This window comes from Cannabis sativa, chromosome 7, assembly GCF_029168945.1.
Source record: "Cannabis sativa cultivar Pink pepper isolate KNU-18-1 chromosome 7, ASM2916894v1, whole genome shotgun sequence".
In the NCBI taxonomy this organism is placed as follows: domain Eukaryota; kingdom Viridiplantae; phylum Streptophyta; class Magnoliopsida; order Rosales; family Cannabaceae; genus Cannabis; species Cannabis sativa.
The window spans coordinates 42,795,207-42,822,994 of NC_083607.1; the positions used below are offsets into that span (position 1 = coordinate 42,795,207).

Below are 27,788 nucleotides of genomic sequence, written 5' to 3' on the forward strand. Positions count from 1 at the left end.
GATATCACGAACTATGGAGTCAAAGTTATGATACAAAGTTCCTAGGTCAAAAGCTCCTATTGGGAGTTGCTTCCCGCGGGCAAGTTTACATGCTAAGGGGTATAAAGCACGACGTACCGACCTGGATTGTTTTGAGGAAAAAATGTACCTACTTAACCATAAAGTGATACAAGAAGCCAATTCTACAAGACTATAGTCGTTACCTTTATGGAAATGGGTTATCCATTCATGCATATCACACGTGGCATCATTTTTTTAAAATCATTGGATGCTTCCGTCAAGGCTGACAACAGGTCTTTCTCTTCTTTCGACAGAGGTTCAATCGCGGAAGTAATACCACATATAGGCAATAAAAGGAGAGCATAGACATCTTCTAATGTTACAGAAAACTCACCCCAATTCACCAAAAATGTGTGAGTCGTAGGAAACCAGGAACTCACTAATTGGTTCAAAATAGTCACATCACGAAATAGCTCAATACCAGAGCATACCCACATGGAAGATAATATACTCACTGATTTTAAAAGTGCATGAAAATATGTTGACATAGAAGTACTCCATTCCTTCCAACCATTGATTGCACCAGAAAGTGATCGATAGTCAATTTCAAAATCATTGCCTTCATAACGACAACACAATGGAAGATCTTGGCTAGAAATTATATGATCTCTCGGTGAGTCCTGATAAAGGTAAATCCCACCTTCCTCATAGATAATAGGAAATAATTCATCACGAGAAGGTGGAGCGTCATCACATTCAAATGAAACTACACTCTCAACAGTTGAAGAAACTGCCTTTCTTTTATGGCCCATAGTATGGAGTTCCATTCAATCTGCAGAAACACATACACAAAAGAAACTTTTTTTATCCATAGCCATATACATTATAATTCGTAGAAAAATATATTCGTATATGAAATTATGCATACTACAGTACAGGAGAAGCAACACAAGTTTCCTCTAAAAAAAAAAAGAGAGTATATAAAAGAAGCAAAGGCCAAGAGCATGGCCAATACAATGAGAGGATAGATGCAGAACTCTCAAAATTAAAAAAAAAGAGGGGGGGGGGGGGGGGAACAAACATCATGGCAGGCCATCCAAATCATAATAAGGTATTATTCAATCTCCAAAAACAAATGTCAAATTCAATGATCCTACATCATAAATCCATTTTAAACGATAAATATGAAGTAGCCAAAAGCTTTAAAAGAGTTGCGCGATACATACAATACAATGCCATAACTAAAATTAAAACTAATTGTTTGAAAGAAAGAATATTGTCATACATATGTATCAAGAAAAAAACTAAAAACTCAAACCATATAAACATAGCTAAGCAGCAATAGCTATCTACCGATGTAAATTATATAATCTAATTACATTGGTAAGTAAATGTATTATAACGTGGGTATATTAATGTGAACTTAGGCATTGAAATTTTAAATATATACATAATGAAATCTTGAAACAAAAAATATGGACAAATTTGCCTCGTTCTCACGTGACATTGTATGTATATGTATTTAAATATAGTATTTCAAAGCAATATTTATATGTATTTAAAGATGCAGTCTTCTTTTTAAATGAGAGAATAAAAATAATAAAGTAGCACTCACTGAATTTTAAATTCAAAATCTTGAAACAAATATATACATAACAAATACATTTCAAAAGCGAGCAATTCAATCTATGAACAGTTTGGTAATATGATGTACCAGTATATCACATCTAAATAGAATAAGCAAATGTGTGATCATCATAAATCATTTAAAGCCATGGAACCAAAGCTCAACACCCAAAACTTTCATGGGGTTATACAACATAGAATAATGTGTTAAATTGTAAAATCATAAATGTGTTCACAATTAATCACTGTCACCACTTAGAATCATTCTAAATTTAAAATCTTGATACAAATAATAAAAAAGCAAGCACCTCATGCTAGCAGAGGAAAGAATATTTGAATTCCTACTTTATACCTCTTATTTACCTACAATAATGAAACAAATAGAAGCATGATATTAAAGAAAAAAAAAATAAAGAAATTAATAAAAGAAAAAATTTATATATATATATGGAACAAGTCGATTGAGTAAGAGAGACGTACCTGTACATCTTCAAGCTCTCGAAGATCAAAAAATAAACATGAAGCGGTTCATGAAAGAGAGGTAGAAGATGTTTAGGATATAATGTATGTATAATATATAATATATAATACTTAACTACTAAGATATATAGGATATAATAAAGCCTTTTTATTTTTTGGGCTCATCTTATAGGCCTAATATAGAATCTCTAAGACCACAATCTCTCTGCTTTCATTTAATATTAACGTTGGGTTTTTTTTTTAGGCTGATCTTATGAGCCCAATGTAGAATCATGACCACAACCTCTCTAAAATAAAGAGTTCATTGAAAACTCTACTAAAAAAAGGAAGGGTGATAAATTAAGAGAGTGATCACATGACATGATTCACCTTATTTGATTCTTTTGCTTATTTATTTATTTATTTATCTATTTTTTTTTAAAAAAAAATATAAACATATATGGATTAATTTTCATTATCAAACCATGTCACTTGCACATATTCTTTAGTTTGACGACGATAGTGTGGTACCACAACAGTATTAGTAAAATCAAGTTTTATATGTTATAAATCTTAATTTAAGAATACTACCAATGAAAAATCAAATTAAATATTTAGAGTTATAAAAAATATATAATTACGTTAAATTATACATATAAATATTTCTTTATCGTGTACATTATTTTTTAAGTTAATTTGAAGTACTTAAAATAAAAGCTTAACAAAAACGAGCTAGACTCTCATATTCTTCTTATCAACATCAGTTACAAAAAAAAGGTACTTACGGTGTTCCCAAACACTATTAAAATTAAAAAAAAAAAGGGGGGGGGGGAAACAAGAAAAAAAAAACTCTCTTCACAAAAAAAAAATCCCAAACAGGTGTCTACCACTCATGATTTATTCTATAGTTATAGTGGAAAACTTTGGGATTAAGAACAAAGAGAGGCTGAGCCAAGTCTCTCAATGACCTCCGTTCAAATGAGAGAGGATGTTCCTGAGTTCATCAGAAATACGATCATCTCTCCATTTTTCAACGGCGAAAAGCTTACCCCGCCAACTCGAAACATCACCCTGAAGTAGGGTAACTAAAGAACATAAATATTCCACTGTTTCTTTAGATGAGGAAAGCTCCTCAGTTAACCTTAAGAGCTCAGCACGAAGCTCCTCCATAGTTTTCGTGCCAGTATCTGTTGGGCTTTGTGCCCTAAATAAAACTCTATTTCAATGTAATCTCTATCGTTTAATTATCAATAAAGAGACAGAAGTATTTTCATCACTTATTTAGTGTGTCATTTGGTTCATAATGTCATTTATATGTTTATTTGATTTATAAATTCATCCAGACCCTTATCATATTAATATTCTTATTTAATGTGTCGTCAACACAGTGGAAAGTAATCAAGATTGTGTGATTAAATATATATTCCTAGATTTATCACTACACAGGGTTTTAACTGATTTGATAATCTACAACATAGTTTACTTGCACCTTGGATAAGTGCTATGTCCTTTCCAGGGCATTGGTTAAAGTAAAGCTTGGGTTGGATGCATATGTTGGAAATTATTTTACCATGATCTATTTACTATCATGTATGTTGGATTAACAACCTAATATGAATTCTAAAACAATGAAAATAAACACATATAAAGTTAGAAAACCTTACAGTGGGTGCAGCGGAATAATATGACTCCTTCCGTTCAGATCTCTAGCCCTTGACTCCTTTCTGTAGCAAAGCATCACCAAGATCTGAACCTGGATCTTCTTTTCTCCTTCTTTGATGCAGAATTTCCATAGTCTTACATACTATGATTGAGATACCACTTGATGTGTGTGGGCACTACTCATCTCACAAGGATTTCGAAATTTTCTCTCTTTTTTCTCTCTTGAATTTCGTGGCTTTTAGCATACCAGAGAAGAGAACAAAGGGTTGCTTTATATAGGGAGAAGGGAGAGCATAACTTTCCAAATAAAACAGTTTCCTTAATTACTGTGTAATCAATTAATTGCCTTATTTAGTGTGATCCACCACTTTCATATTTTTGCTAGGCTTTGATTAGCAATTACATGGCAATTAAAATTGAAAATAATAATTGGGAAAATCAAACCATGTGGCCGGCCATAGGGTGAAATGGGCCTCACTTGGATTTTGGAGTTTCCTCAATTTTATTTCTATTTCTCCAAAAATGCCACTTTTCCAATTCTAATAATTTAAATGCCAAAACTAATTATTTAATAACTAAAATAGATTATTAAATAATAGTGTCATTTAAAATAATTATTAATTAGACATGCATAATTCTCTCAATTAATAATTAAACCTAAAAACCGTTTTCTTTACGATTTCATCCTTAAACTGTGAGAATTCATAAAGTAGACATAGTCTAACTTTTAGAATTATAATTGATTAATTAAAATCAATTAACTGAGTCTTACAAGCAGTATAGTCTCAACTAATATGGGGACCATGGGTCTATATAACCGAGCTTCCAATAAGTTGAACCGAATTTACCAAGTAAATTCCCTAACTTATTAATTCCTCATTGAATCCACACTTAGAACTTGGAATTACACTCTCAGTCATATAGAACGCTCTATATGTTCCATGATATAGACACGTCATTAGTTATCCATTTTTATAACCCTAATGTGATCAATGATCCTCTATATATATGATTTACACTGTAAAGGGATTAAATTACCGTAACACCCTACAATGTATTTTATCCTTAAAACACTTAACCCTGTATAAATGATATTTCAGCTAAGTGAAATGAGATCTCCACCATTTATTTTTGTTTGGTTAAGCTCGAAGGAAATCATCCTTTACTTTCCATTTGCCAAATAGAAGCTATAGATTCCATATTTATATTAGCGCTCCCACTCAATTGTACTATCGTGTTCCCAAAATGTACGTATCACCCTGACCAAAAAGTAGGCTTAACTAACAAATCAAAGAACACGAATAACACTCTTGAGATTGAACCTAACCATATCAGGATTAAGATCATTTGATCTAGGATCAACATGTGATATTGAATTGAATAGATATTACGGTAAATTTTAATATATCTAATCAAAGTTCAATATCGGTCCCTTCCGATGTATACTCCATACATCCGATACTAGTAAACTTTACCAATGTCCTGGAAAGAACATAACACTTTTCCAAGGTGTAAGAATACCTATCGCTGATTATACCATGTCAGTCTAAATCCAGTGTTCTGACAAATCAGGGAATAAACTTTTGAACATATAATTAAGATTATATTCCACTGTGCTTACAACACTATAATCTTAACAAATTCATATGTTCTGGATTTAAAAAGAAATTCATACATTATATACATATAATCATGAAATAAATCATATGAACCATGCAACATAAAATGTTATTTCTGATCTTTATTAATAAGTAAATCTGATTATATGAAATGAGTTTTATTTAGGGCATAAAACCAAACAGCATAGAGTATGCATTGGAAGGGACCGATATTGAACTCAGATCAGATATGATAAATTTACTGTAATATCTATTCAATTCAATATTACCTAGTTGATCCTAGATCAAATAATCTTAATCTTGACATGGTTAGGTTCGATCTCAAGAGTATTATACATGTTCTTTGATTTGTTAGTTAAGCCTACTTTTTGGTTAGGGTGATACGTACATTTTGGGAACATGGTAGTGCAATTGAGTGGGAGCGCTAATCATAGATATGAAATCTGTAGCTTCTATCTGGACATAGAAGTGAAATGATGATTTCCTTCGAGCTTAGCTAAACAAAGATAAATGGTTGAGTACTCATTTCAGTTATTATGTTAGTTCACTGAAATATCGTTTATAGGTGGCTAAGTGTTTTAAGGATAAAATACATTGAAGGGTGTAACGGTAAATTAATCCATATGCAATGTAAATCATCTATAGAGGATCATTGATTATTGGGATTATAACAATGGATAATTAATAGCGTATCTATATAGTGGAACATATAGAGCGTTCTATATAACTGAGAGTGCAATTCCAAGTTCTATGGTGGATGCAACGAGGAATTAATAAGTTAGTGAATTTACTTGGTAAATTCTAGATGTGCTTATTGAAAGCTCAGATATATAGGCCCATGATCCCCATACTAGTTGAGACAATACTACTTGTAAGACTCAGTTAATTAATTTTAATTAATTAATTATAATTCTAAAACTAGACTATGTCTAGTTTATTTTACTAAGCTTGGGCTTAATTGTGAAGAAAAGAGATTCTAGGGTTTATTTGTTAATTAAGAGACTTTGTTGAGTCTAATTAATAAATATATTAAATGGCAATATTATTTAATAATTAATTTTTAGTTATTAAATAATTAGAATTGACATTTAAGTGGTTAAATTGGAAAAATAGCCTTTTTGAGAAAATAAGATGAAAAAATAAGAAAAATGGCGAAATTGCAAAGTGGGGCCCACAATTCTTGGCCGGCCACTTGGGAAGGGTTTTGCCACTTTATTTTTTCATTATTTTAATGCTAATTAAATTTAACCTAACCCTAAGTGGTTTCCTATAAGTAGGTAGTGATGGCTAAAGGGAAAAGATGATGCATCTCATTCCTTCAGTAAAATTTTGAGCCTCCTTTCCTATACCAAAACCGAAACCTCTCTCTCTCTCTCTCTCTTCCTCTCTTCAATTCAAACCCTAGAGTGATTAGAGTAAGTGCCCACACACATCAAGTGGTACTCAATCATAGTGTGTAAGGCTATGAAGAATCAAGTTTCAAGAGAAGGAGATTCGAACTCAAATCTTGGTGATACTCTGCTACAGAAAGGATACAAGGGTTAGAGATCTCAGTGGAAGGAGACATTATATTCCGCTGCAACCACTGTAAGGTTCCTGAAACTTTATATGTGTTTATTTCATATCGTTTTAGAAGTTCATGTTTAGGGATATTAATAACATACTTGTTAGTAAATCTAGATCCTGGTAAAATAATTCCAATAGTATCATGGAAACACGAATGTTGCTTTTTGGTAGGAACAGGAATGATAGTTGTGTCCTTCAAAGTATGTTTGCCAGATGTGGAGGACGACATATTTGGAAGAGAAATAAGCAGATAATACAACACAGAGTATGATAAATGTACCAAACAGTTAGTCTTATTTATAGAAAAAAAAAATAGGAAGGTGTTAAGGAGATACAAGGAAATATGTCAGGAATTATGATAATGATATGTAAGCTCTGAATATAGCCTTATCACGAGAAGTAGCTTCTTCCATCTAGCCTGACATAAAAGCAGTATACCTATTTTAGTAAACAAGTTATATTATATTATATTATATATAACTAACATATTATTAAGATAGAGTAAGTTCATAATATTTCTTTGCAGCTATTACAAAAGAAAGCAAGGTGCTACAAACATAAGTTGTTGAGACTCAGTGACATCTCTATGCAGCTATTACGAATAGCAGGGTACTACAAAACTAGGCTGTTAAGATTTTACAACCTCTTTCTACAAGCTGTTGCAAGACCAACACTACCGCAAAATTAGGCTATAAAGAGAAATAAAGTGGTCACACGTACGCTTGGTACATGAAAGTCAAAAAATAAATTGAAAAGTAGAAAAAAAAAAGAGAACTTTCTTTTAAATATCATCAAGAGTGAGAGGGTCCAGCGCCACTAAAAGGATTTGAAAACGGAACTTCAAATGTGTTACCGAAAGGGATAACGTTATCATTAGGACTAGGAACTGTCAATGAGACTGGATGTTTTTCATCTAAGTAATGACGAAATCAGACTTGAACCTCATGTTTTAGGAGCTCTACATCCCTATTGAATTAGGAACAAAGAAAATCCATATCTCTCTCGTGCTCAGCGAGAATGCACCTTAGCTCAACTTCCTTTCTAGATATTACAGACAAAGCTTGGAGCAATTCAGTCCTAACAGAAATTATTTTTAGAGAAAGGTCATCAAAACGATCATTAAGATTGTCAAGGTGACGAAGATGATCGCGACATTCAGATGCCCTAATACGGTTAGTGTCATCAGATTCATTAAGTGTACGTTCTAGAAAACGTACACAGTTATGCAAATCATTGACATACGATAGAGCATCAAAAGGAAGCTCACTTAACTCACCAACTACATTAACAGGTGAAGGACGGGAAACATGGCTATTCCCAGATGACATTTTTTTAGCGCTCCTAATAGATAAAATGATATGAAATAAGTATACAACAAGGTACATTTATAAGCAGTCTTCAAGGGATGTTCACCATAAAAAGTAGCAAAGGACTATAGAGCGCGTATCGAGGAACTACATAAAGTGTCAGTATATTGTCTGCATAAAGAAAATACAATCTTCTCTATACAGACAAGGGGCTAAATGTTGATAAATAAAAGGGTATAATAGGAAGGGTTATTGTCTTTAATAAAAACCCTTTGGTGAACTAGTTAATTACGAATGAGATACAACCTTATCGATCAACACGTTGATTAAAAGATAAGGTTAGTGCAAGGAGGTTCTATGTAGGGTAGGTTGCATGTAGGGTAGGTTATGTACTCAACTCCTATAAAAGGAAGGTTGAGAGGACACATAACGGACATTAGAAGAAAAGAAGAGTTTCTCTCTAAAAATCTCAGTTTTCATCATTGCTCCCTATTCTCTTCCCTTACACACAACCATCCCGTCTCATAAATTCTCTTCCTACACATAACCATCCCATCTCATAAAAACTCTTTCATACACATCCATCTCGTTCTTAATAACTCTCTCTAATTAATCACACCTCTACCAAAAAAGAGGCTGCCTATTTAGCAAGCTCCTATAAAAAAGAGGCTGCCTATTTAGCAAGCTCCTATAAAAATCAGGCTGCCTATTTAGCAAGCTCCTATAAAACCAGGCTCCTATTTTGCAAGCTCCTATAAAAAAACAGGCTGCCTATTTAGCAGGCTCCTATAAAAATCAGGCTCCTATTTAGCAAGCTCCTATAAAAACCAGGCTGCCTATTTAGCAAGCTCCTATAAAAACTAGGCTGCCTATTTAGCAAGCTCCTATAAAAACCACACTGCTTACTTCATAACCTTTATGAAAACCAAACTGTTCACACTACCTTCCAACACATCAGCTCACCAAGGTTCTTCTACGAATCATAAGTTCTTCTATTCATAGTCATTTCTTTTTTCTTACAATCACAGTTATATGGTCTAATACACCTCCCTTATCTACGAAATAGGTTAATCTAGGTCACTACATATGCCCAAGATTGATCATTTTTGTAAGAATATAGACATCATTTGCTCGTGATCCTTGTAATATTTCATATTAATAAAGATGCACAACTGACTGTTTGCTATCGTAGACGTAGGCAAATACAATTTACTGAACTACGTAAATTTGTGTCTTATTTTTATTTAAAGCAGTATATATATAATATGTGTGTATATTTAAAGTAACATATATTTATATTATTAACTGTTTGGCTAGAACCCTTGAACAACCCTACAAACCAACGATGGGTTGGGCTAGGCTACTGAAATTGGGCTTTTTTTTTTCTCTCTCTCCTCTCTTTTTTTTTTCTTTTTTCTTATATTGATAAATAATGTTATATATATACAGTAGTAGTGGTACCATGGAAGAGAAAGGGGGAGGAGGCACGTTGGTGGATGCCTAGAGAACTTGTAGTGATGGAGCTGAAGGGAAGTAAGCTCCACCCATAATCTGGTACAGAGAGAGAGAGAGAGAGAGAGAGAGAGAGAGAGAGAGAGAGAGAGAGAGAGAGAGAGAGAGAGAGAGAGAGAGAGAGAGAGAGAGAGAGAGAGAGAGAGAGAGAGAGAGAGAGAGAGAGAGAGAGAGAGAGAGAGAGAGATTGATTGTGGCATAGAGAAAGGGAAGGGACCGAATGTTTTAAATTTTAGGGTTTTTTGATTTTGTTCGTAAAATGAAAGTGGAAAAGCCTAATATTTTATTTTATTTTATTTCGAGTACCGGGTGGATCGGGCTATACCTGTACCCATAAAGAGGTGTTTTCACGTATCCGAACTCGCCCCTAAAAAAATGGGTTTCACTCGACCTGCACAATAGTTTCTTCAAAATCCAATTTTTTTAGGTTTAGGACAAGTCTTAGCTGTAAATGTTCTGCCCTACTGCTATGACAACTCTTAAGGGAAAAACAGAAGATATTAAATAAAAGAATAATTAAGATTTTGTCCTCTAAACTTTTGACACTACTTGATCTTGCCCCATAAAATATATGACTTGTTGAAAATTCCCTCTAAAATATCTCAATTACATCATCATGCACCTTAGAGCATATCCAATGGAGATGCTATGAAGGATGCTTGATGACATGGATATATTTTTAGTATTTTTTAATTGATGCTTACTATTGGAATACAAAAGAATGCCACAAAAAAAATATCACACCATAACATCTTTTACATCTTCTCTTTCTTATTTGTTTATTATTATTTTATCATAAAATAAGAAAATTTGTTTATTTAATATATATTAAATAATAATATAATATTATATTAATAATTTTAAGAGATGCTTACTATTAGAGCATTTTAGAACAAAAAGTACAAAAAATAATATCGAAGAGAGATCAAATAAAATAATATATTTTTAAGTGATGTGGAAGTTTTGACACTCTTAGAGAATGTCACTATTGGAGATGCTCTTATTAAATTCCGTCTCTTTTACCATTAAAGATTAGTATTTTTACCCTCTCAACTTTAATCAATACAAAATTTTTTCTCCTTTTATTAATAAAAAGTTAATTTTAAAAATTATAATTTTCTATTAATTTTGATAAAAATATTAAATTAATTAAAAAATATATATTTACCTAAAAATCTTAAATTATTCCAAATATATATGTATATATATAGATATATAAATATATATTCAAATTTTATTTATTTATAAACACATAATTTAAAAAAATCAAACCAAATTTTTTAAAAATCTAATAAATAATTTAAGCAAATTAAGATTTAATAAAGAATAAAAATCAAATTTATTTATATTTACAAACTTTTATTTTAAAAAATAAAAAATTAACTACAAATTCAATAAATATATATATTAAAAAAAGTTAGAAATTAAACTAAAAAAAATATTATATAGACTCAAAAAATTTCCCATAAAATTTAGTTCTTCATGTATATATATATTTATATTTAAATAGATACTTTTATAAAAAATAATTAATTTTTGAAATCACTTAGTGAACATTAAAGTTTTGATTTTTTTTTAATTATTTTTTAAAATAACATTTTTTTAATGATTTAAATTAATTTTTTAAGATTTAGCTAAAAAAAAGTTAAATTTTTATATTTTTATTTTGAGTAAGTATGATTTGATAGTTATTAAAATTTAAGGGACAAAATTATTAATTAGTAAGGACAAATTATTATTTAAAATGAATAAATATATAACTTGAAAAATAAAATAAAGGGGCCTTTTTTTTTTTTTACACTTCAAAACAGTTTTTTTTTTTTTGTATTTTTAAGGAATTTTACATAGAAACTCCTTTTGCAACTAGCACTGTAACCTAAATTGTAACAAAAAATCGTAAACCTCTATTGCAACTAGCGCTACAACCACTTTAGAAATTCAAACCGTAAATTTAAAAAAAAAGGTTAAAAAAATAGTATTTAAGGCAATTCTCCAAAAATAAATTTATGTAAATATAAAAATAAAATAATATTTTTCAAATACAAAATTTAAATTTTTGTTTTTAAAACACATTTTAAAAAATACAATTTTTGAATCACAAACCAATCAAATGCTTAGTATCCAAATTTGAGTGGCTAATTATTCTAAATAAAATTTCTCGCAAAACGTAGTCTGTTATAGCTGAGAATAGCTAGCGAGAAGAAGGTATTAGGATAACTCTGTAATGGCTGCAATTCCATCATTTTCGCTACTTAGGTATTTTTTACAGTTACTTTTACATATTTTTCTTTATTTGGAAGTAAAATTCAATTTTGTTCTCAGAAATAATGCGAATTTTGTTTGCTTTGGTGGAATTTCTTCTACAGGAATTCTGCGGCGACCACTGCAAGGGCTTTTGGGGCTGTCAGAACTTATAACCACAATTTTCCAAAGTTTATTCCTTTTCAAACACGCAGGTTTTTTTTTTCTTCCTTTTTCCCCTTCTTTATTTTTGTATTCTTTAATTTTTCCAAATTTCTTTTAGTTTATATTTCGATTGACTTAATTTATTTGTGAAATATACTTCTTTTTATTTTATTTATATTTATATATTTATAATTATTTTTAGAGGGTTTCATAAATCACCATGTAGTTTTGTGAACAACTTATTTTAGTTATAATATGTTAACCTTAAACAAGATTTTAAACCAAAGTAATGCTATGTGAAGCTAATTGGAGGAAAGGCTAGTACGCTTTCTTTCATACCATATCATATTAAGAGAGTTGCATGAACTTAGCAATAAAGGAAACCTTTTATAATATGCATTTTTATCATCTTTTTAAGAGTTCGTTTAGTACGCCCTAATACACCGTATAATATTGTATAGTATTATATTAAATTGTATTTTATGTCATATTTTTATATAAAATTATATGTGGTATTTGACTTTTATAGACATATAAATAGATAATATTTTAATATAAAGTAAAATTTAACATAATATTATACAAAAATATGATATATTGCTTAATTTAATACAATACAATACGACCTAATACGACATACTAAACTAGCCCTAAATGTCAAAGAAAATCTATCATAAATTGCTTAAGCTTGTGAAGGAAAAGATTGTATCTACATTGCTAGTACAGTTATAAGAGAAAATGCCATTGTTTTTGGATAGAATGGGTGTGTGGGAAAAGTTACTATAGATTTTATTGCTGATCTCTTTTGTTATATATTCCCATTCTAATAAAAGTTATCAATTTAGATTCTAAACTAGCTAACGTTGCCCCTGAAAATATATATTTCTTTATCGGTTGCCTAACTTATTATCGAAGTGCTAGTTTAAGCTTTTAGAATGAAATGGTAAGTGTTAGGACCGTAGGACACTATCTATTTCCCCATTAGTATGATATTGTTCGCTTTGGGCCGAAGCTCTCACGGATTTGTTATTGGTAACTTTCTTTAAAGGCCTCATTCCAATGGAGATAGTGTCCATCCTTATATACTCAAGATCCTTCCTATTTCTAGCTAATGTGTGACTTTAGTTGTACACCCAACAGTAAGTTAATCAAAAGGCGTGTATGTTGGGGATAATTTAGTGCGATAAATGTGGGTGATCCTTCAGTATATGAAAGATCAAGGCGTGTTTGATTTGATGTAGTAGTTATGACTTATGATATGGAATATCTTGACTTATTGCTTTGTTGTACAGATATCATGTGATGTCTTCTTTATCATTAATATAAGTAATCACTTGCAAATGTTTTTTTTCCAGATCCTACTGTCATATCAATGCTATAAACAATGAAGAAGCAGCTGCCAAGATAGCTGCAGTAGATGCTGACAGTGGAGCTCCAACCATGTATCATTCCTTTTGCCATTGTGAAACTGGTTTGATCTCATGTTCAAGTAATAGCATGCTATTTACCCGGGAAATTATAATGGGATCTTTTAATAGGCATCCAACTTAGAAGTCAAAATTAGTGGCAGACTTTGATTGTGCAGGAGATTCTCCAACATCTTCAGAAAGTTGGAAGAGTTTCTTACGAGTAGTTTAAATTTGGGTGAACCATTATGATGTCGAATGACAGAATTTTAAGATGCATATCTGACTTATAATGGCAACGTTTCCATTAATGGTTTTAAAAAAACGAAGTTTGGAGCTTCAGCAGCTTCATTGCTGAGGCATATTTGATCCTAATAACTGAGCAGCTCTGTTGTTTTCTCATTTCTTTCAGATTTGACAAGATTATAGCTAAGGAAATCCCAGCAAGTGTTGTATATGAGGATGATAAGGTCTTGGCATTCCGGGATGTTAATCCACAGGCTCCTGTTCATATATTAGTCATTCCAAAGTTGAGGGATGGACTAACTCAGCTTGGAAAGGTCTTTTCTTTTTCCTTCAGAAACTTACAAATAAATGTTCTTTCTTTTCATGCTGAATTGCAACTATGAATAGTGCCTCTCAAGTGAAATTGTACTCATTGGTCATATCTACAATATGGCAATGGTACTACTAACAATGTACAATTACTACAATATTTGTTAAAGAAATTACAAACTGCTTATGCAACTATATTTCATTAGATATTGTAAGGTATGTCTTTCTTTTTGTTCAAAATGAGCATTCAATTAATCATATTGGTTACATGGCTACACATGTATTTTTTTTTATTTCTTTCTGTAAGGCATACTATATTAATATCTTTCAATACACCTTGTAATAATAATAAAATGAAGCAGAATTTGGTTTTGGACAGTGTCGTTTTGTGATATTAATTTTACATGGATTCATAACATTCGCAGCAGGAGAGAAGTGATAGTATATAGTTACTTTCTTTATAGTATTTTAAGCATTAGCTATACCCAAAGGATTTTTGTTACATTATGTCCTTTTAGTTATATTATCATGTTTGCTGAACTAGTATTGACCTTCATGCTCTTACTTTTGGTAGTTAGATTCTAAAATACTTTTGTTCTTATATATAATAAAAGCTTCCTATTGCTTGTGTGAGTAGCTACTAGCTGCATAGTAAAAAAATTCCACATCAACTAAAAGTGGGAACACTAATTACTAATACAATTTTAGGATTATGAGTTATTTCACTCATTATCAATAAGTATTTAGATGCAGTGCCATATAGTTATCAGCTTAAACGAGCACACTATCTACAAGAACACGAATGTTGAGTTAAAAAGGCTTACTAATTCTTGAGTTCAAATCTGTCACCTCCAATGTCACAAGAAAAAGAAAGATGTACTAATTCAAGATTGGTGCTAGAAAATAACTACCATCATCTTGAGGGGTATTTAAAAGTCTCACATCAAATAGATTTGGAAACATTAGTACATTTATAAGATCATAGGTTACTGCATCCATTATTATTAGTTTTGGGATGGAACTTTATGGGTCTCAATACACAGTTCTCATCCATTGAAACCAAAGCATCCACAGTAGTTATTGTTGTGCTGTAGGACATCCAGGATGCAGTTTCTTTTTGTCCAGGCGCAAAATCAATTCTGGCAACTTTTATTGACATTGCAATTTGCACATGTATGTATTTCATGATTTGTATTGGTCACAACTCCAATTTTCCAGTGTTGCAATGATAATTATTGTGATTCTTGTGCTATTTTTGATAATTACATTGACATGTTTGCAGGTTTCTTATTGCTGAGGGAAAACAAGTTTATGATATGCACATGGCGTATAAATGCTGACACCCTATATGTTTCTTGTCAGGCTGAACCAAGGCAGGTGGAAATACTGGGTCAACTTCTCTATGCTGCAAAAATAGTTGCGGAGAAAGAAGGTATTGTTGATGGGTTTCGTGTAGTCATCAATAATGGTCCAAATGCCTGTAAGTTATCCTCACTCAACCATCATTATCTGTTTTTCCTTTAATATTTTTCTTTCCGCTTAAATGTTGTGCCAAGATTTCTTAAAATTTCATGGTTACCCAACTATCCAACGATGCTAAATTTTCCTAGGCCAATATGTTAATGAACTGTTTACTCTCTCTAGGCCAATCAGTTTATCATTTGCACTTGCATGTCCTTGGAGGGAGACAGTTGAAATGGCCACCTGGTTGAAATTCTGATGTTTATTTGTTAGAAAGAGTAATTGATTCCCTTTCCATTTGAAGTTTTTGTCTCCAAAAAATGTGGAATATCAGTGTTGAAGATGTTTCTATTTTTTTTGCTCATTGCTGGAAGCGTTGAAAATTGTTAGAAATAGTGAATGGAGGATTTTTCATCTGTATTACTAAGCTAAACTATCATCTTGTGATGTGTCAAGAAATTTTGTGAATCTTTTAACAAAATATATAAGTGTCTTAGTGTGTATGAATTAGGGAGAGTTCCATATGGAATATGAACTCTCATTTACAAGGGTATAAAGACTGCAACCTTGGCATTTCAGTTTGGGTTCCAAGGGGTACCTAGTTTTGTGCGAGTGGGTGAGGACACACACTTGACCCACCACATGTGCGTCGTTCGGGTCGGGGTGGTGTGGTGTCACTCTATTATTTTTACAGAAAAATTATTTAATAAAATAATTAATTTTTTATTTTTTAATTTAATTAAGAAATATGTTTAATTGGAACTGATTACTTAGTCGTATCAGTTAATGGGATACGCTCAAACTAACTCACCCCACGATTAAGAAAACGTTATTCTTCCCGTTATGATTATTCAATCAATTTGCCTATATAATGCGATTGAACTGATGGGATAACATATCTCTTTCGTATCAGAAAAAATACAGTTTTCATAAAAATTAAAAATTTCATCTGTGATATCAAAATTCTCTGGGTGTATTCGATGGTGCACAGTGCAGTGGGGTTCCACACTTGACCCACCACGCGCGCCGTCCGTCCGGGCCGGGGTGGTGCGGTGTGAAACTCTATTATTTTTCACAGAAAAATTATTTAATAAAATAATTATTTTTTTTTATTTTTTAATTTAATTAAGAAACATGTTTAATTGGAACTGATTACTCAGTCGTATCAGTTAATGGGACACGTTCAAACCAACTCACCCCACGATTCAGAAAACGTTATTCTTCCCGTTATGATTATTCAATCCATTCGCCTATATAATGCGATTGAACTGATGGGAAGAACACATCTCTTTCGTATTAGAAAAAATACAGTTTTCATAAAAATTAAAAATTTCATCTGCGAAATAAAAATTCTCTAGGTGTATTCGACGGTGCTCAGTGCAGTGGGGTTCTGATACAGTGCGACGACTGGGCTGTTTTATCCTGGGGACGACCGGCAAATTTCGACTGCTTGCACACTCCTAGGCAGTGCTGCGAACGTCTTAAAGAGAGCGACTTAGTCCGCGACTCAACCCACAATTTTTCATTCGGTAATATCGTTCCTCTTTTATTTTGCTAGCAGCGTATTCAACAATTTTAAGATGTTCTTTCTGCTATGACTACTACCGATGAATGTTCTGGTTCTACTGTTGACATTAACAAGCCTTTTCGTTTGAAGGGTTTGCACTTTAAACGTTGGAGACAGAAGATGTTATTTTTTCTAACCATGAAAAAAGTTGCGTTTGTGTTTTGAAACTAGTTGTGTCTGAGACTCCACCTCCTGCCGAGAAGAAGGATGAAGTCGAGAAGTACGAATCGCAGGTTAAGGAAAGGGACTCCTGGGTAGAGAATCATTTTCTGTTTAAGAATTTTATTTTGAATGGTTTGTCTGATGATTTGTATGATTATTATAATTCTGATAAATCTCCCAAGGAGATATGGGAAGCATTACAGAAAAAATATGATACCGAGTAGGTGGGAACAAAGAAATACGCTGTGAGCCGCAAACTGAAGTTTCAAATGACCGATGATAAATCAGTCGAAGCCCAGTCTCACAAGCTTCAGAAAATAGCTCACCCCACGATTCAGAATATGTTATTCTTCCCGTTATGATTATTCAATCCATTCGCCTATATAATGCGATTGAACTGATGGGAAGAACACATCTATTTCATATCAGAAAAAATACAGTTTTCATAAAAATTAAAAATTTCATCTGCGATATCAAAATTCTCTGGGTGTATTCGACGGTGCTCAGTGCTGCAGTGGGGTTCCGATGCAGTGTGATGACTGGGCTGTTTTATCCTGGGGACGACCGGCAAATTCCGATTGCTTGCACACTCTTGGACAGTGCCGCGAACGTCTTAAAGAGAGCGACTTAGTCCGCGACTCAACCCAGAATTTTTCATTTGGTAATATCGTTCCTCTTTTATTTTGTTAGCAGTTTATTCAACAATTTTAAGACATTCTTTCTGCTATGACTACTACCGATGAATGTTATGGTTCTACTGCTGACATTAACAAGCCTTTTCGTTTGAGGATTTGTACTTTAAATGTTGGAGACAGAAGATGTTATTTTTTCTGACTATGAAAAAAGTTGCATTTGTGTGTACTGTTTTGAAACCAGTTGTGTCTGAGACTCCACCTCCTGCCAAGAAGAAGGATGAATTCGAGAAGTATGAATCGCAGGTTAAGGAAAGAGACTCCTGGGTAGAGAATGATTTTCTGTGTAAGAATTTTATTTTGAATGGTTTGTCTGATGATTTGAATGATTATTTTAATTCTGACAAATCTGCCAATGAGATATGGGAAGCATTACAGGAAAAATATGATACCGAGTAGGCGGGAACAAAGAAATACGCTGTGAGCCGCTACCTGAAGTTTCAAATGATCGATGATAAATCAATCGAAGCCCACTCTCACAAGCTTCAAAAAATAGCTCACGAAATTCTGTTTGAAGGTATGACTATTGATGAACAATTTCAAGTTGCTGTTATGATTGATAAATTACCCCCTTCGTGGAAAGATTTTAAAAATACTCTCAGACACAAAACAAAAGAGTTTTTGTTAGAAAGTCTAATCACTCGTCTTCGAATTGAGGAGGAAGCTCGAAAACAAGACCAAAAGGAAGAGGTGCTTGTTGTTGGAAACAACAACTTTCCAACAACAAGCAACACTAATAAAAGATCCTTTGCTGTTCTGAAACCCAATGGGAAAAACTTTAAGAATCAGAATCGCAAAGCGAATCCAAATTGCAACAATCAACCTCAGACTAATAACAACAATCAGAATTGGAACCATCAAAGGAACCAAAATAATAGGCAGCAAGTACCCCCTAATAGAAATGACTCTAGTTTGTTCATGTATAACAACTGTAACAAGCCAGGTCATATGGCACGAAAGTGTAAGAACAGGCCTAGTTCTGCTCCGCAGGCTAACCTGACAGAGGAGCTGCCATTTGCAGCTATGATTTCAGAGATCAACCTCATTGGTGGATCTGAAGGGTGGTGGGTAGATACTGGTGCTTCTCGCCATGTCTGCTATGATAGAAATATATTTATAACATATGTTGCTGCTACTGAGGATCAGAAAGTGTTGTTGGGTGACTCCCACACCACTATTGTTGCTGGTACTGGAAATGTGGAATTGAACTTCACCTCTGGAAGAACTGTGATTCTAAAAGATGTGATGCACACTCCAGAGATGAGGAAGAATTTGGTCTCGGGCTACCTTCTCAACAAGGCGGGGTTCACACAGACAATAGGAGCTGATTTGTTTATTTTAACTAAGAATGGGATATTTGAAAGGAAGGGGTATGCAACTGAGGGAATGTTTAATTGAATGTTCTAGTCAATAAAGTTAATGCTTCTGCTTATATGTTCTGTTCTTTTAATACTTGGTATGCTAGACTTTGTCACGTAAATAAACGCATAATCAAGAACATGAGTAGTTTAGGCCTAATTCCTAAATTATCTTTAAATGACTTTGAAAAATGTGAATTTTGTAGCCAAGCCAAGAATACTAAAACACCACATAAATCTGTGATAGAAAAAGAAACCGAGCCTCTAGATTTAATCCATTCTGATATTTGTGAACTTGATGGAACTTTGACTAGAAATGGTAAACGCTACTTTATCACTTTTATTGATGATTGTTCTGACTTTACCTATGTGTATTTAATGAAAAATAAAAGTGAAGCTCTTGATATGTTTAAGATATTTGTGGCTGAAATTGAAAATCAACTTAGTAGAAAGATCAAGAAGTTTCGTCGCGATAGAGGCACTGAATATGATTCTACTACTTTTGTTGAATTTTATAACTCACATGGAATCATACACGATAAGACAGCTCCTTATTCACCTGAAATGAATGGAAAAGCTAAAAGAAAAAATAGAACTTTTACTGAATCTGTTGTTGCTATTTTATTGAATTCGGGTGCTGCTTCTCATTAGCGGGGAGAAATTTTATTAACTGTGTGTTATGTGCTTAATAGAGTTCCTAAATCTAAAAGGAAAATTTCTCCATATGAAAGTTTAAAAAATAAACAACCCGATATCTCATATTTTAAAACTTGGGGTTGTTTGGCATATGTTAGAATTCCAAATCTTAAGAGAATTAAATTGGCTAGTAGAGCACATGAATGTGTCTTTATTGGATATGCTGATAATAGTATAGCATATAGATTTTATGATTTAAATGTGCATACTATTTTGGAATCTAATGATGCTGATTTTTTCGAACATAGATTTCCATTTAAATTGAGAAATAGTGGGGGTGTATCATCTAGTAACATGTCTGCTATTAGGGATAATGAGCATGAAGAGGTTATGAAAACTGAACCTAGAATAAGTAAAAGAGCTAGAATTACCAAAGATTTTGGTTCTGGTTTTTGTGCATATACTCTAGAGGAGGATCCTTCTAACCTCCAAGAAGCCTTGACTTCACTAGATGCTGATTTATGGAATGAAGCTATTAATGATGAAATGGACTCTTTTGAGTCAAATGGAACTTGTCATTTAGTTGTGTTACCACCAGGTTGTAAGACAATAGGTTGTAAGTGGATTCTTAAAAAGAAATTAAGACTCGATGGTACTATTGAAAAATACAAGGCACGTCTTGTTGCCAAAGGGTTTGGACAAAGAGAAAATGTAGATTTCTATGATACATTTTCACCTGCTACTACAATTACATCTATTCGTGTACATTTTGCTCTTGCTGCTATTCATAACCTCGTTGTGCACCAAATGGATGTTAAAACTGCTTTCTTGAATGGTGAATTAGAAGAAGAGATTTACATGGACCAACCTGAAGGTTTTGTTATTCCTGGTCAAGAACATCAAGTGTAAAAATTAGATAAATCTTTGTATGGTTTGAAATAGGCATCTAAGCAATGGCATGAGAAATTTGATAATCTTGTCATCTCACATGGATTTAAAGTAAATGAAAGTGACAAATGCATTTACTATAAATCTGAAAATAATGTGTGTACTATTATTTGCTTATATGTGGACAATTTGTTGATTTTTGGATCAAATATTCATGTCGTGAACAATGTGAAATCTTTGTTATGTGAAAATTTTGACATGAAAGATCTAGGTGAAGCGAATGTAATCCTTGGTATACAGATCACTAGGTCTGAAAAAGGAATTTTTTTGGATTAATCTCACTACATATAGAAGATCTTAAAGAAATATAATTACTTTAACTATAAACCTGCTTGTACACCATATGATCCCAGTATAAAATTATTTAAGAACACTGGTGATGGTGTAAGACAATCTGAATATGCGAGCATAATTGGCAGTCTTCGGTATGCCACTGATTGTAATAGACCAGACATTGCCTAAGTCGTGGGATTATTATGCAGGTTTACCAGTAGACCTAGTGCAGAGCATTGGAATGCTACAGAGAGGGTCATGAGATACCTCAAAAGAACTTTTGACTCTTTGATTACATTATCAAAAGTTTCCAGCTGTACTTGAGGGGTACAGTGATGCTGATTGGAACACTTTATTAGATGATTCCAAGGCAACCAATGGCTATATTTTTAGCATAGCTGGTGGAGCTATTTCATGGAAGTCTAAGAAATAGACTATTTTGGCTCAATCTACAATGGAGTCTGAAATGATAGCACTAGCTACTGCTAGTGAAGAAGCAGGTTGGCTGAGAAGCCTGCTAGCTGAGATTCCTTTATGGGAAAAACCTATTCCAGCTGTGTTGATCTATTGTGATAGTACCGTGGCTATTGCGAAAGTTCAGAACTGTTATTACAACGGTAAGAGACGACAAATACGTCGTAAGCACAACACTGTTAGAGAGTTTCTCTCAACAGGAGCTGTTAGGCACTGATGATAACTTGGCTGATCCTTTGACGAAAGGTTTAGCTAGAGAGAAAGTCCTTAAAACATCGAAAGTAATGGGAGTGTTGCCCTTAGATTGATGAATCACTCATAATGGTAACCCGACCTATAGATTGGAGATCCCAAGAAATAGGTTCAATGGGTAATAACAAGTTATGAAGTGATACAAGTGAGATCATGCTATAATTATACGAAAAAGAGAAGCATGAATCCCTGAAGCGATTTAAGGCTCAGTTAATAGAAACTCTTAATGAGATCTACACTCCAAGTGGAGTGGAATAGAGAGCTACGTGAGTACTCTTGATAGACTCACCTATGTGAATGTGGGAGTGGGGCTGCTTCCTATGAAATTTTGGGTTAAAGTTTTAGAGCGTTCACTTTACTGGGATAGACGTGCATGGCCATTAACGCACGAGCTTTTGTTTACACCCTTGAAAAGGTTATTGCGTGGTACAATGTTAGAGATAGAGTTGAAGACTACGAGTCACTCTAATAAAATCTAAATCGTATTCAAATTTTGTGAATCTTTTAACAAAATATATAAGTGTCTTAGTGTGTGTGAATTGGAAAGAGTCCCACATGGGATACGAACCCTTATTTACAAGGGTATAAAGAGTGCAACCTTGGCATTTGGGTTTGGGCCCCATGGGGTACCAAGTTTTGTGCAAATGGGTGAGGACACACACACTTGACCCACCACACACGCGCGTGCGCCGTCCGATTCGAGCTGGGTTGGCTTGGTTGGTGTGGTGTGACACTCTATTATTTTTTACAGAAAATTATTTAATAAAATAATTATTTTTTTTATTTTTTAATTTAATTAAGAAACATGTTTAATTGGAACTGATTACTCAGTCATATCAGTTAATGGGAAACGTTCAAACCAACTCACCCCACGATTCAGAAAACGTTATTCTTCCCGTTATGATTATTCAATCCATTCGCTATATAATGCGATTGAACTGATGGGAAGAACACATCTCTTTCGTATTAAAAAAAATACAGTTTTCATAAAAATTAAAAATTCCATTTGCGATATCAAAATTCTCTGGGTCTATTCGACGGTGCTCTACAGTGTAGTGGGGTTCCGATACAGTGCGACAACTGGGCTGTTTTATCCTGGGGACGACCGGCAAATTTCGACTGCTTGCACACTCCTAGGCAGTGCCACGAACGTCTTAAAGAGAGCGACTTAGTCTGCGACTCAATCCAGAATTTTTCATTCGGTAATATCGTTCCTCTTTTATTTTGCTAGCAGTTTATTCAACAGCCCCCATTTTTAATTGATTGTAGTTTTTGTGTATTTTGAGACTTCTAAAATTTAAAGTAGATACTAGTGAACATATACATAGGTGACAACAGATTTCGTAGTGTTTTCCTTTCTATATATGCTTCTTGATTTCTGATTAGGAAAAAAATGATCGATTTGAAAATATATCATGAGAATAGGCACAAGTACTGACATGGGCTGTAATTTGAAGGTTTCACTTATAGTTGTATCTCGTGCCTGATACAATTACAATGTCATCAGTGCCATAAATAACAAGTCTGGTGTTAAAGAAATCCCAACACTAGTGATATTATCGTAATTGCTTCGTTTGCCTATCCTCTGAGTTTCTTTCTTTGTCCCTACTCCCTCTTGTTGCTGCAACATCTTTCGCTTCACATATTCTATCATTAAAGCTATTAGGTCCCTGAGCATTGAGCAACATCATTGCCTTCTCCTTGAATATGCCAAAACTTTGCATTCGGAAATTCTCATAAAAGATTCTTAATCAAAGATATATATAAACCCTTCATCTAAAAAAAAAAAAGATATATATACAGTAGAACCTCTATTTAAGAATACACATGGGACCAAATAAATTATATTCTAATTGAGAGGTTATAACTAAATAGAGTTACACTAGAAAAAAAAAATTAAAAAACCAAAACATATCAACGTAACAATAATAACAATAAATAATCATTAATACTATATCATAATAGAAATATTTTAGAGTAAATATAATATTCATACATGTATTGTATTTTAAAATAAAATTATTAATTTTATATAAATAAATTTACAAAATACATGTATATATTTTATTAAGATGTAATTATTCTTATATAGAGTTATATGGTAATACGGGACTTAAAAATGTATAACTAATTACAATTTAGAGGTTATTCTTATTTATAACTGGCCCAAATTGGGACTTGATTTTTCTTTTATAACAAATTAGAGGTTATTCTTGAATAGAGTATTCTTAAATAGAGGTTCCACTGTATATATTTTTTTTTATTTGAGGAAATAAACTTGTTATCATAAATCAAAGTGTAAAGTCATTTACAATAACTGAGTTTATAGGCGGATGTATACATTCTGTCCAAAAACAAGCTCATCCACCCATAAAGCAAACTTAGCCGACCCGTCAGCAGCCACATTAGCTGAACGTTTGACATGAGAAACATTTACATTAGGAAAAAAGGATAAAATGCTAGAGATATCAACAATTAAATCCTGAAAAGAAGAAATTGCTGATGAAGATTTGCATAAAGCATTAGAAACTCGAAGAGCATCCGTTTTAATAAGAGTTATAGGCGGTTGAATTCGAAGAGGCTAGTTTAAGCTGTGACACATAGCAATTGCCTCCATTTCATGGGATGCAAAACATCCAACAACCGGCTTTGATAGAGCTGCTGCAACCGTACCATTTGAACGTCGAATTAAAGCACCAAGACTAGTTATTTTCCTTGTGCTGTCAACTGCCGCATTGACGTTCATCTTTAGCATTCCAGGTAGTGGAGGGGTCCACGGCAGCAGGGTAGCAGCGAAGAAGCAGCAGTAGCAGATGGTGGATTGGATGCTGATGCAGTAGGACTGCGCTTCAGTTGGGGCGGTGTGTAGTTCTGCCAGTAATTCTTGGTAAAAAAAGCAAGATCCTTAGCTGATTTTGCTTTATAAACATGAACCACACGGTTCCTTTCATTCCATATTGCCCATAGCGTACAACAAATTTGTTCCATCTCCAGTTTCGTGTATATTGCAGCCAAGTGTACCAAGTAATCTCCTTTGCGCATAGTCCTAGCATTATTCCAGTCGTGAGTGATGTTAGAATGTTGCCAAACAGATCGAGCATACTTGCAACTAAAGAGGGCATGCCCGACAGTTTCCCATGCTTGCTGGCAGACGGAACAAGTCGAATCGGTTATTATCTTTCTCTTAACAAGGGCTGTTGCGACGGGGAGAGCATCATTGTAGACACGCCATATAAAAATCTTAATCTTTTGTGGCAATTTCAGTGACCATAAAAAATTCCACCAAGTACCCGTTGGTGAAGAGCAAGAGCTATCGTCAACTTCCTCAAGAGAAGCTGCTAGATGATAACCTGTTTGGATTGAGTAAATACCTGAGGAGCTGGGATGCCAAGCAAGGGTGTCTTCATTTTGGAAAAAACTCAGCGGAATGGTTAAGATACGATCCACATCGGGTGGGGAAAACTATTGATCAAGAAGTGCCAAATCCCATTGTCTTTCATCCGTAATCATGTTTGAAACGACCATATCAGGAGGTCCTGAGAAGTGGTATGGACGAAAGCTAGAATGTCCTGGTATCCATGGGTCATCAGCACATTTAATTCTGCACCCTTCTCCTATTTTCCAACGTAAACCAACAGTAAGAAGACGTCTACCCCAATGGATGCCTTGCCATGTTAAAGTGGGAGAGTGACCAAGGTTAGCTTGAAGGAAGGAGTTGTTTGGGTAGTATCTGCTCTTTAACAGCTTTGCAAGTAAGGAATCAGGTTGTTTTAGTAGCCTCCAAGCTTGCTAAGCAAGCATTGCTTGGTTAAAATGCATAAAAGAACAAAACCCCATACCACCACTATCTTTCCTTTAACACAGTAGTTTCCAAGAGCGCCAATGAACCTTGTTGCCATTCTCATTTAAACCCCACCAAAAATTTGTCATCATAGACTCAAGTTGATTGCAAAAGTAAGCAGGCAATCGAAAGCAACTCATTGCATAGGTTGGAATGGATTGGACTACCGCTTTAAGAAGCACTTCGCGTCCACCAACTGAAAATATTTTCTCACTCCAATTGTGCATAAGTCGCCAAGTTTTCTCCTTAATATCACTAAACATACGCTTTTAATCCCTCCGAGAGTAAGATGGGAAATCAAGGTATCTTCCATGGCATTCACAGATTGGCATTTGCAGTTGTCGGTGAAAGAAAACTTGGGCAGCAAGTGTTGTATTGGGTGAGAAGGACATAACCGATTTGTCTGGATTGAGAACTTGACCTGATGCTCTGTGATAAATATCCAAAGATCTTTGAATTGCAAGGCAAGAAGACTCATTTTCTTGACAGAAAAGGAGGCTGTCATCTGTAAAAAAATAAATGGGAAATTGAGGGAGCATGTCTGGTTAATTTGAACCCATTTAGATGACCACTAGCTTCTTCATGTTGTAGCAATCTTGACAAGGCCTCAGAACATATTAAAAATAAATATGGCGAGAGTGGACAACCTTGACGAAGCCCTCTTGATGGAGTAAGTGATCCCGTGACCTCACCATTTAAAATAAAGGAGAGGCTATTAGTACGCAGGCAGCTCATAACAAGTGTACTCCATTCACTAGGAAAACCCATCTTACTCATGACTCTCTCAATGAATCTCCACTCAACCCGATCGAACGCTTTACTCATGTCCAATTTCAGAGATACAATACCTTTTCGCCCTGATGTTTTTTTTCTTAATAGCATTGACCAATTCAAAGGCTACAAGAATATGGTCAGTAGTTAAACGATTATGCAAGAAGGCACTTTGTGATTCTGAGATGACATAAGGACTTGTTTGAAGCGGTTGACAAGCACTTTGGTGACAAGCTTGGAGATAACATTACAAAGGCTGATAAGACGAAAGTCTTGCATTCGCTGTGGTTTTTTGATCTTGGGAATAAGTGCAATAAGTGTTTTGTTGAGCCTTGTAGAATCTGCCCCGTCATTTAAAACACTTAAGACAGCTGCTCTTACTAAGTTACCAACCACAACCCAATTGTGTTGATAGAACATTGGAGACATACCATCGATACCGGGGCTCTTGTCTAGTGCCATTGAGTGCAGAGCTACTTCAACATCGGCGACTTCAAATGGTTTTAGAAGGTTGACATTCATCTCGGTAGCGATTGTTGTAGGAATGGCATTTAAAGTGGTAATAAGGGCATCCTCATCTAATGTTGAAGCAGTAAAAATCTCAGCAAAGTAGTCGTGGATTGCAGCTGCAATTTCATGTTTAGCAGTGACCCGAGTACCATTCTCAACATGCATAAACTTAATTGTATTATTAGACTTCCTTGCCGAGGCTTTGGCATGAAAAAACTTGGTATTTCGATCCCCTTCATTTAACCAATCGACCTGAGAGCGTTGCTGCCAATAGATCTCCTCTTGTTCCAACAACTCATCAAGAAAAGCTTCAGAATTTTTCAAAGAATTCATTGCTTCAGCAATTCGGTAAGGAGCATTATTTAGAGTTTCCACCTTTAATTGAGCATCAATAATTTTCTTCTTCATGTTACCATATTTATCAATATGCCACTTCTGTAGATTAGAGGCACACTCCTCTAAATTAGCAAGAACAACAACAATTGGATCCAAACTTGGTGAAGAGCTCCAAACTAGCCGAAATGATTTCTTTACTTTGTACATCAGTGAGCCAAAGTTTTTCAAAACGGAACCTACTGCGTCTCTTTTCTTGCTATAACCGTGAGTTTACTGGTGCAAAAGAAGCTGCAATTGCCCTGTGGTCAAAGCTAAAATAATCGAGATGAAGAACTACAGGTGCATGAAATTGATTCTCCCAGTGATGGTTCACAAAACACCAGTCCAGA

General features: G+C 33.8%; 2 protein-coding genes across 3 annotated transcripts; one reads left to right on the plus strand and one right to left on the minus strand.

Annotated features, from left to right (window-relative positions):
* Window positions 1-11,847: 11,847 nt before the first annotated feature.
* Window positions 11,848-16,086, plus strand: LOC115698317 (14 kDa zinc-binding protein). 2 transcript variants are annotated; one of them, XM_030625534.2, is made up of 6 exons: window positions 11,849-12,007; window positions 12,118-12,207; window positions 13,513-13,599; window positions 13,976-14,123; window positions 15,481-15,598; window positions 15,763-16,086. In XM_030625534.2, exons 1-6 carry the CDS (start codon window positions 11,976-11,978, stop codon window positions 15,828-15,830), a joined length of 543 nt encoding a protein of 180 aa, XP_030481394.1. In that variant the 5' UTR covers window positions 11,849-11,975; the 3' UTR covers window positions 15,831-16,086. The 2 variants fall into 2 exon arrangements, with proteins under 2 accessions (XP_030481396.1, XP_030481394.1); XM_030625536.2 differs by lacking the exon at window positions 15,763-16,086 and having other exon boundaries at window positions 11,848-12,007; window positions 15,401-15,537.
* A 9,965-nt stretch (window positions 16,087-26,051) lies between these two features.
* LOC115696822 (uncharacterized) lies at window positions 26,052-27,606 on the minus strand. Its single transcript, XM_030623705.1, has 3 exons — window positions 26,776-27,606; window positions 26,430-26,679; window positions 26,052-26,287 (listed from the first exon to the last, which is right to left on the minus strand). The coding sequence occupies exons 1-3, from the start codon at window positions 27,604-27,606 to the stop codon at window positions 26,052-26,054; spliced, it is 1,317 nt and encodes a 438-aa protein (XP_030479565.1).
* Between the last annotated feature and the right edge of the window lie 182 nt (window positions 27,607-27,788).

Bases quoted from the DNA above. Each gene is read 5' to 3' on its own strand.
- LOC115698317 (XM_030625534.2), top strand. From the start codon at position 11,976: ATGGCTGCAATTCCATCATTTTCGCTACTTAG. The intron at 12,208-13,512 runs GTTTTTTTTTTC...TTTTTTTTCCAG, and splicing joins ATTCCTTTTCAAACACGCAG to ATCCTACTGTCATATCAATG. The intron at 15,599-15,762 runs GTAAGTTATCCT...TACTCTCTCTAG, and splicing joins CAATAATGGTCCAAATGCCT to GCCAATCAGTTTATCATTTG.
- LOC115696822 (XM_030623705.1), bottom strand. From the start codon at position 27,606: ATGTACAAAGTAAAGAAATCATTTCGGCTAGTTTGGAGCTCTTCACCA. The intron at 26,680-26,775 runs GTGCTTGTCAAC...ATATTCTTGTAG, and splicing joins TCTCCAAGCTTGTCACCAAA to CCTTTGAATTGGTCAATGCT. The intron at 26,288-26,429 runs GTTGTCCACTCT...ATTTTTTTACAG, and splicing joins ATCAAGAGGGCTTCGTCAAG to ATGACAGCCTCCTTTTCTGT.